General features: G+C 32.3%; 2 protein-coding genes across 5 annotated transcripts in view; both read right to left on the minus strand.

Moving 5' to 3' along the window:
- fig4a (FIG4 phosphoinositide 5-phosphatase a) overlaps positions 1-9245 on the minus strand; it is a 55018-nt gene extending 45773 nt beyond the window's left edge. For both annotated transcript variants that reach the window (XM_026241298.1, XM_026241297.1), the window contains exons 1-5: positions 9121-9245; positions 7500-7602; positions 5081-5179; positions 4046-4169; positions 750-906 (exon numbers count right to left, since the gene is read on the minus strand). In XM_026241298.1, the coding sequence (XP_026097083.1) occupies positions 750-906; positions 4046-4169; positions 5081-5179; positions 7500-7562 (443 nt within the window). In that variant the 5' untranslated portion in view covers positions 7563-7602; positions 9121-9245. The remainder of the gene's footprint in view (positions 1-749; positions 907-4045; positions 4170-5080; positions 5180-7499; positions 7603-9120) is intronic.
- The window catches only part of LOC113068554 (gephyrin-like), a 1122288-nt gene that overhangs the window by 452804 nt on the left and 655159 nt on the right, over positions 1-14325 (minus strand). The window lies entirely within an intron of this gene.

The following is a 14325-nucleotide window of genomic DNA, read 5'->3' on the forward strand; positions in this document are numbered from 1 at the left end:
CTCACTCGCATGTGCACTCTCACTCACGCACTCTCACTCACTCACACACTCACTCGCACGCACACTCGCACGCACACTCTGACTCGCACACTCGCATGCACACTCGCATGCACACTCTGACTCGCACACTCACTCGCATGCGCACTCTCACTCACACACTCTCACTCGCGCACTCACTCGCATGTACACTCGCACGCACACTCTGACTCGCACACTCGCATGCACACTCGCACACACACTCTGACTCGCACACTCACTCACACTCGCATGTACACTCGCACGCACACTCTGACTCGCACACTCGCATGCACACTTGCAATCGCACGCGCACTCTCACTCGCACACTCACTCGCATGCGCAAGTGCACACACACTCACTCACTCGCACGCACACTCTCTCACTTGCACGCACAAACACAAGTGTGAATTGCTTCCTGAGATCAGGGTGAGCGACCGCAGCAGGACAGACACGGTGTGAGAAAAACCAGAAGAAACAGACAAACAGTCTAGAAACAGCACACTAGCATACTAACACTACTGCAGCATGCACGCTCAAAACATACTGTATGTGAGATTACCATCAGCAAATAGCATCTAATGACCCATTATTTATTTAAAAGACAAGTGCATAACATGACAAAGCTAAAATAAAGCTAAATAGAAATATAAAAAAACTACTAAAAACACAATATACTCAAACATAAAAAATTTATGAAATGGTCACACAATAACAACCTATGATTATCTCACCGGGCCTCATCAGGGTGTGTGACTCTCACAGAGTCATTGGGAATGTAGATCATATTGGTGTCTTCAATCTTATAAATCGAGTGGCCGCCGATATCCGCCATCCTGCGGCGTTTAGTGATCAACACGATATAATAACCCTCCAGAAACCGCACGAAACCTGAAAGACACGAGAGAGCAGAGAAAAATCATGTTGGGTTTTTACACTTTACAGTAACTTCTCATTAGTTAACATATAATACTTTAGTTAGTTAATGATATAGCTTTAAACTGATACGTATAAATAATAATAAACTTTAATTTATGTATGACTGACAAATATGCATCATGCATCATTTTACGTTTTTTAATTTACGTTAAAACCGCATGATTATAAATGGATGGATTTTTTTATGCAATACAATTACATACATTTTTAATTTGGGTTGATGTAAAACAACAAAACTACTACAACTAACATAAAAATAAAAACAGAAAATATATGAATAATATAAACCAGAACACTCTTTCACTGGAGGAAGTGTTATTATGGATTTAATTATGCATTTGAGTTAAAAACATCTTAATGTTGGATTTGTTTCAGCTTTTGTCTTCTCCAGATGTTCACTGATGGACTGAGGATTATTGTGATGCTTTTATCAGCTGTTTGGACTCTCATTCTGACGGCACCCATTCACTTGCATTGCACAAGTGATGCAATTTCTCCAAATCGGATGAAGAAACAAACTCATCTTATTCTCAAATGCTCTGAGAATGAGGATATGTTCAGCAAATGTAAATTTTTACTGCTTTAACTGGGCATTAAACAACAATATTTCCATTTCTTTTGTGTTTAATGTGCATTCAGAGGCGAATACATCACTCTAATGATGAGAAGTGAAGGTATAATCAACAATAACATGCCGTGTTTGTCATGAATCTATCAGGTGTGTCGTAAACGCGTGCCACACAAACATTAATGTTCGGATCGACTTGTTTGTGCACCAATTTTGAACTTATTACTTCCACGATGCCTTCTCCCTCAGCAGAAGGTGATTTAAAGCATAGAGAGGTTGTATAAGACACTATTTCAATGACTAACACAACTAAAAGTGAGATTTGACCAGATATGAGTCAGCAGAACTAGGTCAGTAAGAGTGCTGTTATTGTTACTTAAAACTCTTTAAATCGATTTTATTAATTGCAATACAGCTGAAACTAAATACACATTACATAAACAGTAATGTGTTGCACATTCAATGCCAAAGTCATGGGTTTGCTTCCCAGGAAGAGATCGAATGCATTTAGAGTCACTCTGGATAAAAGCATCTGGAAATAAATGAATGAATGCAAAACATACATATTAGATGAAAAACATAAAAGTTGCTTTTAAAACGTAATAAATTGAATTACTAAAATTACTAAAACTTAAATAAATAAGGTTAAATAGAGATATAAAAATAAAAAATAAAACTGACAAAAGCATATAATTACTAAAACTATTTAAAACAAACAAAAATTAACAAAAATGACTAAAGCACAAAGCAAAATGCTAAAATGGAAATAAATAGAAATTAAAGCAAAATATAAATATTTAAAATGGAAAAAAATAGAAATTAAAGCAAAATATAAATATTTAAAATGGAAATAAATAGAAATTAAAGCAAAATATAAATATTTAAAATGTAATAAATAGAAATTAAAGCAAAATATAAATATTTAACATGGAAATAAATAGAAATTAAAGCAAAATATAAATATTTAAAATGTAATAAATAGAAATTAAAGCAAAATATAAATATTTAAAATGGAAATAAATAGAAATTAAAGCAAAATATAAATATTTAAAAAATGACAAAAGTACACAAAATTACTAAAACTGAATAAATATAAATGAAAGCTATATAGATATATAAAAACTATTAAAAATCAAAAAAGACAAACTATTTAAAACTAAAACCATATAAAAACTAATGAAATTAAATAAGTACAACACATACTAAAACTATAATAAAACTTAAACTGAAATAAACTGAAATTATTGCTACATATATAAAAAAGACATGAGTGCATAACATGACAAAGCTAAAATAAAGCTAAATAGAAATATAAAAAACTACTAAAAACACAATATACTCAAACATAAAAAAAATTATAAAATAAAACAAATAAAAATGACAAAAGAATAACAAATTACTAAAACTAAACCTGAAATATAAAGAAATTAAAGCGAAAAAGATAATTAAAAAAAAATTTAAAAAGCACATAAAATGACTCAAATAAAATGTATTTACACACACATATATGTATATATAGCCAAATATAAATATGTAGGTAATCTAATAAAAATGACAAGAGCTAATATAAAGACAATATAGACAATAATAGACAAAAGTAAAATAAAGCTAAATAGAAATATAAAAAAACTGAATAAAAATGACAAAAACACAAAATGACAAACGAATAAAATAACAAAACATTTTTCCAAAACCAAAATATTAAAGCTAAAAAGATACAGATAAAAAACGAAATCTAATAAAAATGACAAAAGCAAGTAACATGACAAAACTAAAATAAAAGTAATTTATTACATTACAAATATTTAAAAAACGTATTAAACACGACAAAAGATCTAACATTTCTTAAAATTTCTAAAACCAAAACTGAATAATCCATTGATCCTAAATAGAAACTTTTTTTTTAAAATGACAAAAGCACATAAAAAAGTATTAAAACAAACAAAAGATAAAATTTAAAATAAAAACAGAAGCAAATTTAATATAAAAAAACATTATATAAATAATACTAAAGTACTCCTGGACCAGTAAAAACACTGCAGATGCACAGACAGTGTTTAAACTCATTTTTTCTGCTGAAGAGTTTGTGTTTTCTCACTTTACTAATGCACCTGACTGTCATGCGTTCGTTCTGTGTGTTAGTGGACTTCAACGAGTCGCTCACTGAGGCTCCGGAGCTGAAACAAGCAGCCGAACTCAGCTGACCCTCAGGACAGAATCGGTGGAAAGGAGGTTGTTGGAAAAGTGTGGTGTATATCTCGAGCATCTCTGAGACACGCGTCTGGGCGGCGCTCTCGTGCACGTGTGCGGTTTCTATTGCAACGGGGAGCCGAGCGTCTCGGGTAAACAGCGTGGGCATCTTCTGAAGCGTTTGTCTGACCTTCAGACGACACACGTGTCTGTGCTAAAAACCGCAGCGATACAATGTCGGCTTATTGCATTAGTGCAAAGCTAATTGACAAGACGGAGGCAAAGAGGAAGATGAATAAACAGAGAAAATGAAACTAGGGAAAAGGCTCTTACCCACAATGCCGTGGGCAGAAACGGCTCTGGAAAGACCGGAGGATCCCTTCTGCCCGATCTTAGTACGATTGCCGAGATCCAGACGTCCCAGAAGCTCTCGCACCTCCTGCTGACTGTAAACATGCTGCCAGAAACACACACCGTCACAGTGAAACACACACACATTTACACGGAGCAAACCTTCACAAACAATGAATTGCAATGGATCAATTCAGGGATGAAATTCATCAAATGCCATTTTATTGTCCATTCCATTCCATTCCATTCAATAAAATAAAATAAAATAAAATAAAATAAAATAAAATAAAATAAAATAAAATAAAATAAAATAAAATAAAATAAAATAAAATAAAAAATAAAAAAAAGTTTAATTTGCAACTAACTGAAATAAAATAACCTAAAAATATAAAATAAATTGAACCTAAATTGAAATATCAAAAACAAAATTAAAAAAAGCACATAAGTACTAAAACTCAAATGAAGATAAAATAAAGCTAAATTGAAAAATTTAAATAAGAAAAACTAATATAAATGGCAAAAGCACATAATTACTAACACTAAAATAAATATAATTTTTTAAGCTATAGAAACTAAACCTAAAAAGACAAAAAACACATAACAAGATGTCTAAAAATAAAAAATAAATAAATGACAAAAGTGCACAATATTATGCAATTTAGAGTTTATAACTAATCATTAACATTAAACTAAATCTAAAATAAATATGCTTATAAATATAACAAACGTAATAATAATAATAACATAAAGCACATAAAAAAATTACTAAAACAAATATAAAATTAAAGCTACACACTAACAAAGTAAAACTAGTGAAAGACAAAGCAAAAATGACTAAAACTAAAAACAAAAACAAATTAAAGCAACAAAGAAACATAAAAATGCCATTTATAATAAAAATAACAAAAATAAAATAATGTTTGGTTTAACAAGGCTACAAACAAATATACCACCAAGTAAAATGGGTTGAAACATATTTTGATGTTGTCTTCTTTGTGAAGATAATGAGCATCTTACCTTATCATCAATAATGACCAGATCTCGCGGTTCAGTGCGGTCGATCTTCAGGACGCGGTGTTTCGTCTGAGCGTTATTACTGCCCACCAGAAAATACCTCTGAGCAAACCATCACAAACTAACAATTACAATCAATTAACCATTTCTCATAAGCAACAAACATATTTTTAAATGACCGAATGAGTGAAACTCAGGAAAAAAACGTGTCACATAAAAAAAAAAAAAAAAAAATTATATTACATTTTATTATAATAATTATACATATATTCATATTTGCATAAGGAAAATGAATGAAGCCATTAAAAATCATCAGTTAAGCACACTTACAGAAGTCATTTCAATCAATTCTTGTTATTGCGATATCTTTAGCAAATTAGCAAATCATATTTAAAATCAAATACTGCACCTTACAGTAATGCGAATTTATGTGTTTTAATTGTCATGAAAAAGTACTTAAAATAGACTTTTAAAATAGACTCTTTATGCAAGAAAACAACTTTACTTCCATATTTTGATATTGGAGCGAAATATAAAGCAGGATATCAAACATCCAGAAGAGCCGTTGAGTGAATATGAAGAAAAACAGCAGGGTTTGAGGCATTTTGCTCTTTATTTGGACAGATTTCCAGGTAGGATACACTAAAGACCCCCAGTGAAGTCGACAAACGGAAGATAGAGACAGTCAGTGCTAATAATCTCTGTTATTATAGTCTGTGTTTGGTCATGAATGACAGCTGCGCTCATAAATGATCTGATCTGTCCTGTTCTGTGCTTTAAAAGAGCGTAAGATACAGCATGAAATTAAAGGGACACAATGGACTCACATTGGACTGCACTGTCTGTCTGCACACAGTAAATGATGCGCACTGCACTTGAATCAATGTTTTATTACACAGTATTGAGCAGAATACCATGCATGTTGCTGAGGACAGTGTGCTGCATCATTTTCACCTGATGGACCAGAAAACTGGTGAAAAAAAACCTGAAGAAGGAACCGGAGCCATATTTACATTATTTGACTATTAAACATTACAATTTGTAAAATAACAAAAACAAATAAAAAATGTATTAATTATAAATAATAAAAAATAATTATAAAAATAAATAAATAAAACTGACAAAACTTTGTTTTAATGTTGCGGAGGTAGAATTTTTTTTTTTTAAATTATGAAATATTATTACAATTTAAAATAACAGTTTTCTATGTGAATGTACAGTAAAATTTAATTTAATCATGTGATCAAAGTTTTATTTTCAGCATCATTCCTCCAGTCTGCAGTGTCACATGATCTTCAGAAATCAGAATAAAGTACTGATTTGTTCTTTTAAATCATAATATTTCACAACACTACTGTATTTTTGATCAAATAAACGTAGCCTTAGCGAGCAGAGAAAACTTCTTACAAAACAATAAAAAATATTTTTCTAATTTATACATTCATATAAACTCTAATGTAAATAAATCAAGTAATTTGTAGTTGTATTGTCTGATCTTCTATTCTGATTAGAAATACCTGATTTGGACGATTAAGAACACTTTCACTTACAAAAGTTATTCATTTTTAGAATGTGTCAAGATTTTCTTTTGTGAAATGTTATTTAAATAGCATTCTGCATACTACAATAATGAGAACTTATTGGCAAAATTTGATTTAATCGCCATGAAAATAATGTCCTAATAGACACACATGTGTCCCTGGAGCACAAAACCAGTCTGGAGTCTCTTGGGTGTATTGGAAGCAATAGACAAAAATACATTCATCGTATGGGTCAAAATGATCAATTTTTCTTTTATGGCAAAAATCATTAAGTCATAGGATATTAAGTAAAGATCATGTTCCATGAATAGATTTAGTAAATTTCCTACCATAACTATATAAAAAATGAATGTTTGATTAATAATATGCATTGCTAAGAACTTCATTTGAACAACTTAAAAGTTGATTTTCTCAATATTTAGATTTTTTTTGCATCCTCAGATTCCAGATTTTCAAATAGTTGCATCTCAGACAAATATTGAACCACACATCAATGGAGAGATGATTTATTCAGCTTTCAGATGATGCATAAACCTCAATTTTGAAAATTTGACACTTAAGGCTTAAGTTTTGCATATATGGTCCTAAACCTGACTTGATTTTCTTTATGCAAAAATCTAAATTCTTAATTTTTATTAAAACAGTACAGACTGAAGATGTGATGGCTGCAGATCTCAGTTTAATGACAACTAAACACTGCCATCTAGCAGCACACAAAGACATCAGCATCTGTGTGACAGCTTGACACAGTCAGAAACCTCCTTATATATATATATATATTCATACACAGCTGCTGATCTGATAAACACCAAAGCATTTAAAACACCAGAGCTTTTTTAATTCAAAATCATACTCAAAGCAATGACTGAAATGTGACTTACGGCTCTGGTCTCGTACAGCACCAGCTTCTGCACTCCTCGAATCACAGCGGCATTCACAGGCATGATGAAGCTTCAGTCCTTCAGCCCAATCAGTGACACACAACTGATGAACACAACACACACTGACCGTCACAATCAGAGAGTGCTATCTGTTACTGCTTCCACATTACACATACAAGAACTGATGCTAGTGACATAATCCATCACATTACACACACATACAATCAGACTACTTTTAGATTAGTATTGATTTAAAGATACAAAGATTAGGAAAATATATTCTATTCTTTATTACTAACTACATGAAGTGCATTAAATAAAATTGTGAAATATTATTATCATTTACAATAACTGTTTTCCATGTAAATATACAGTAAAATATAATTTATTTCTGTGATCAAAGCTGCATTTTTGTATCATTTCTGATGATAGATCGATAGATAGAGAATTGGTTAAAACTTTGGGATAATTAAATTTGTTTTAAAATGTTTTTGAAAGAGGTCTCTCCTGCTCACCAAGGCTGAATTTATTTGATCAAATATACAATAAAATTTTTTAAATATTATTACCATTTAAAATAACTACTTTCTATGTGAATCTCTGTTAATATGTAATTTATTTCTGTGATGCTCCGCTGTATTTACAGCATCATTCCTCCAATCTTCAGTGTCACATGATCTTCAGAAATCATTCTAATATGATGATATTAGATATTAGTGTTTTACTGTATTTTTTATAAAATAAATGGATTACATTAAACCTTACATTTTGTCAAAGTTTCCGAAACTGGGGTTTTGTAAAGGAGCTGCCGAGGGTTAATAATATGTGATAATTTTATCCAAAATAAAAGTACTGCAGTCTGATTCTGAGAATTTCGAAATGTAATTTAATCTAATTTACTAGTACTTAATTTTTGGAATATGATTACATAATCTAGATCACATGTGTAATCAGTTACTAAATAAATGATGCATTTTCACATGACAGAACTTCTCTATTATAGCAACAAATCATGAAGTACAGATCAAGTTTACACATGCATTGCAGAAACAGGAAAATGCTAATCACTCCATTAAAAAAAATGCATTTGTTTTTATCCAGCACTGCATTAAATAAGCTTTTCCAAATAATAGCAATTACATATTTTGCTTATAAATCTTACTTTTCATTTACTCGGCTCTTTAGAAGCTACATGAGATATATAATAATAACTATATTAGATCAGTTTACACCGATTGAATTTGTAAGGTGCATGTAAACAACTGTAAATGCTTAAAAAAACTAAAAAATATAATAATATTATTCATAAACCATCGGTAATTCCGATTACAATTAAAATATTTGAGATATTTAAAAATACAATGAAACCAGATTAGTTCTTAAACGCATCTTTACTTCTAAATATAGACAAAAATGATAATCCAGGAATAATCTAATATGAAAATAAGAGGAAATCCGGCTCAAGGAACATTTAAATGCTAACAAATGACAAAACGAGGAAGAAATGTTGGTGTTTCTCGAACATGTTTACGGCCTTTGCGTTTTAAAAACAAGACGGTTTCTAAATCACAGTGATGATAATAGACAGAATTCGAACAAGAAACAAATAAATAGCACTTACAATCCGCGGTCGCGAGCATTAGAGTCGATTAATTGATAAATGTTGTGTAGAATCGAAACGCTACATTGTATCATGTGACTGTCATGCCCTTCAGCTGAGACGGAACCTCCGGTGGGACAAAAAACACAAACGGAAAAGCGATTTGAAAAACACACTCACTGGACAAGTCACACTTGTTTTGGTCGCGTTGTGTTAGACAGATAAGTTAACTTCATCTAGATGTTCATTTCCTGAAATAAAAACTAGTGTTTTTACATTTCTTAAGAAAAAAAAAAGAAAAGAAAAAAAAAGTTATACGAAACGAACATTTCGAAGCTTCGAATCACTACTCTAACACGTTAACGTTACACATTAAAATCTCTACAGATGAATACAATACATCAGGTAAAAACAATAGACATTGGTTCAGTGGTTTGCTGGGTGAATCAGTGAAGCAGTGATGGGAAAAACGAATCTTTTCGGAGATCCGACTCAAAATGATTCACCGATTCAAAACGGCACGCGCTCGTGACGCGTGCTGGTCAAAACTGTATATAAAAGTAAACGTCAAAAACATGCACAAAAACAGATGTAAAAAAAAAAACCATTAGTATTTTACTATTATATTTATTTCTGCAGTATTTAAAGCAGATATAATCTTTGACAAGAGATCTGATAACTCAAGAAACAGATAGCTACACAACAGTTGTCGCTCTGAAAATAGTATGGTGGGAACTCCATGTCAAAACTTTTTACATGTTATGGTTGTTAATATTTTCCTCATAGGCTACTGTGCTTCTTGAACCTGTGAGCAGTGAGTGTGAAGATGCACTGCTCCTCAGTTCCTGTAGATGCTGCTGTGTGTTAATGCATGGATTGAGTGTGTCCTGTCTCAGTGTTCATAGTGTTTCACTTCAGTTCAGCTCAGTTTTGACCTCGAAAGGCACATTGGTTTGTTTTGTGTGTGACCAGTGTGTGTAAAGTTAACAATAAATTCGTTTTGCAATCTATAATGTAATATGGTATTTTTACTGTCCATTAATAATACCTTATTTTATTTTAAAGTTTGCTTTATTTTCAAATGTGCACTTTTTTTTTTTTTTTTACATTTTGGAAAATTACCTAAAAAAAGATAGATAGAGAGATAGCAAGACATTTCAAACATGGGAATGAATGAATGAGAACATGACAAACGTATCGTCCCTCAGAGAGGTTTAGCTAGTTCCTCTCGGCTGTATCCTGGCTGGTATTTTGACAGCATTATCACTGAAGGAGAGATAAGTTGTCTTGGAAATCGGCGTGGCGCCGCTGTGTCCCTCCCCCGGTCAGACAGGCATCCCGGGGTTTGTGTTGGCGGCACCCCAGGGGTTCTGGGAAGCATCGTGCTGAACCACTGAAAGCCCCAAAACCAGTGTGCACCCTCGCTAGGGTCCCTCTGTTGCATCGCTTTTCAGAATCACTCTTTCTGTTTCCATTTCCTTGTCTAACCTTCTTCCTGATCTACAGTTCTCTTATGCTAAACAAACACGTTCTGTCATCCTGAAACGTCCTGAAAGATTGACTCCAGATCCAAGATTTTTGTCACCGGAGGAAATGTTTATTACGCCGAAGTTTTTCTTTAAAGATAATGAGACTTGGAGGTCGATTTTCTGAGAATCTACTGCAGATGAGTTTGTTTCTGCATGGGAACAGATTTGGAGAAATGTGGCATTGCGTCACTTGCTCACTGCAAGTGAATGGGTGCCGTCAGAATGAGAGTCCAAACAGCTGATAAAAACATCACAATAATCCACAGTCCATCAGTGAACATCTGGAGAAGACAAAAGATGAAACAAATCCAGGATTAAGACATTTTTTACTTATAATTTTACAATCCATCTCTTGTTGTCTTTCACATCAAAATCCACTCTTGCATTTGTTTAGTGCTTAGTGTTTGATCTGTGCAGATTTCTCTCCTGATTCGGAACAGGAGGAAACATTGTTGCAGTTTAAAGTCAGAATAATCTTAAAGCTGGATTTGTTTCAGGTTTTGTCTTCTCCAGATGTTCACTGATGGACTGTGGATTATTGTGATGTTTTTATCAGACTCTCATTCTGACGGCACCCATTCACTACAGAGCATCCATTGACGAGACACTGATGCAATGCTTTATTTCTCAAAATCCGACGAAGAAACAAATGTATTTGCATCATTGATAAATAAATCAATAAATGCAAAGCAGCTCAGACGATTCGATTTTGCAAGAATTTGATGAGGATTTTAAACAGAGACCTCAGCACAGTTTGAGTCGTAACAAAATGACAGTTTTTGGAAATCTTGATGTGCATCTGTGCGTGCGATACAAAGGTTCTGCTCGTCTCCTTGAGACGGTTTCAATAAAGTCATATGTGAGCGTCAGCAAGGCACAGCTTTGACTAGAATCACAGATAATCTCAAGAACACGAGGGACACCAAATACAAACACCTGCAGGAAACGTGATCCTTCTCATCGAGACGCACTGACGAAGAGATACTGCTATAGTATTAACTATATAATCATACTTAGCCAGTTTACTGATTATTAAACATTATTACATGTATTAAGAGTTTTCTGAAATGCTGTTTAAATATGGAGAGGATGCTTTAATTAATTAAATATCTGCCAATTTGCATACATTTCCAGAAGATAAATCTGAACCCTGGATAAAACCAGGTTTAATCTTGCTGAGATATTAAAGGCAAAGGTTTTTACAGAAGGGATTTTAGATTTTTATTTATCCCTCCATAAAGCATAAAATACTGTCAACATCCCCCCAAAAAAAGACCTTAAAAGATATACGATATTAATAAGATCTACAGAAACTATTAGATAAAGTGCAAAAATAAAATCAGGTGAAAAATATATGAAGAAACTCCTCAGTAAAAACCTTCAGAATACAGATAGGAATAAAACTCTAAGTTTTTGTGCATTTAAGTGCCTCTGAAGTGGAGAAAAAACTTTTTAAAGATTGGAAGAATTGAAATCCACAGACGCAAATAGATAAAGGACAATACATCAAAAACTTAAACATCTATTTTGGATGTTTTCTTTCTATTTTGTCTGTAGTGTGTGGTTCTGAAGCAATAGGAAGAAGACACTAAAGATGGTAAACTATGTTTGTTTCCTGAAGTGCGGCAGATCTCATGACAGAAGATGGAAGAGGTGAAAACTGGGCGATAGTCTGGTGTCTTTGGTTTAGGGTGCTGTTCTTCTGCTATGGTCCGACCATTTGCTCTGATATGTGACGTCTTAAAGAGGTCGGGTGGAAGTTAGAGACCCCCCAAAAACAAAGAGAGATGGTGATAAATGATTAGAATAAATCTTTGATATAGTGCTGATTATTCAGAAGGATATTCAGTTCGGATCTGCAGTTTTTCGTAAGCTTTAGAGCCTCTGAGGTCAGATGTGTCCTTCAGTCAGATAACACGGTAAACATCCTGATACTCACACTGACACAATGTCTTTCTGTTTCAGAGAGAATGAAATACTAGCATTGTGTTTACTGCGTACTGCACAGTATTACTGTTTTCTGCCTGCAGCTTCAGACAAATAGTTGCATGAATAGACTGTGCAACAATAAACATACAGTAGTAGTTTGCCACATCGTTGCAAAGAAAATAATTGTATGCATTTTCATCTGTATTTTCATAGCTTAATTGGTAGAGCATTGCAATATAAAGCGCAAGGTTGTGGGTTCGATTCCCCGGGAACACATGATAGCCTGAATGCATTGTAAGTCGCTTTGGATAAAAACGTCTGCTAAATGCATACATTTAATTTAATTTAATTTAATTTAATTTAATTTAATTTAATTTAATTTAATTTAATTTAATTTAATTTAATTTAATTTAATTTAATTTAATTTAATTTTATTTTATTTTATTTTATTTTATTTTATTAAATTTTATTTTATTTTATTTTATGTAAAGACTTATTTATAACAGCCATTTACTGTACATAAATACAATGATGTACATAAATGTTTATTATGCATGTGTTGCAAGAAAAGAGAAATAAAAACAATAAGCAAACAATGTAATAAAATAGAAATTAAATGTTTTATTGGGAAATTAATGTAAGGATTTTGAGATGTTTTGCAGCCTGGCTTAATAATGCCATTCAGAATTGCTCTGATATAATGCTAAAATGCATATTTTTAATCACCCAGGCTCTCCATAATTAAAAAATATATATTTTATATAAATAAAATAATTGCTCTTCTGTTTTGTATTTGCATACGACATAGCATTGCTTTGGTAAGAAAATGCGTGCTGGAAAATATTTTCTTGTAAAATCTATTTAAACATATATGTTTATTGTTATAAACTTTTTGTGCAAAAACATTGTTAATTCTTAAATTAAAATTCTTAAATTAAAAGAGTTCCAAGGTTTTAGTGAGGGTATTTTTGATTGAAAACTTTTTAATCACTCCAAGAATCAGAAAATACTTTCAACAGCCAAAAAAAAAAGGAAATAAAAAGAAGAAAAAAAACATTTAACAGAATATAGAGAGGACAAAATAAATTGTAAGTGCTGCTAAACTTGAGGTAAAAAAAACTTTTAAAATTCATTCTAAACAATAATTAATATTATATTAAAGTAGAAGTATCCAATTAGTTCATGTAGCTCCTGAGGATAAGTTTAACAAAATTATAAATCAAATAAAATATATGAAGTGGCATATGTCTTTTAAAATGTAAAGAGGTTTTTATAAAGTAGTCTTTGCTGAAAACGAGTAATGTTAAAAACAAACACGATTTAGTTTTGGTTATCCTATAGCACAAGGAGTCCTAGAGCTGTTTGTTTGAAAGCTGTGTGTGTGTGTTTCTGTGTCTTTTGACTGAAGAGTTGAGTCAGTCACACACAGGTCAGGTCTGGTGTTTCCCAATAATGGAGAGTCAAGCGAAGGCCTCGGATCGCTCTGAAGCTCGGCTGATCTTCGGCTGCACGTCTGTGTATTGCTGCTGTTTACTTTAATGATAAGCTATGATGGATGTCCAGTGACCACTGCACAGGTCAGATAACACAGAGCCATCCGTACACGCTTATACGAGTAGAGCTACGAATCGTAAAATAAAAATGGTTTATATTGGAGCCAAATGATTGACAGCTTTGGAAAGTCAGTAGTGTTTTTCTGATGAAAGGGAAGTAAAATACAGTTTTCACTGGTTAGATTTAGCAGAACTACATTTTCATGAGCAAAAAA

Source organism: Carassius auratus, linkage group LG45M, assembly GCF_003368295.1.
Source record: "Carassius auratus strain Wakin linkage group LG45M, ASM336829v1, whole genome shotgun sequence".
Lineage (NCBI taxonomy): Eukaryota > Metazoa > Chordata > Actinopteri > Cypriniformes > Cyprinidae > Carassius > Carassius auratus.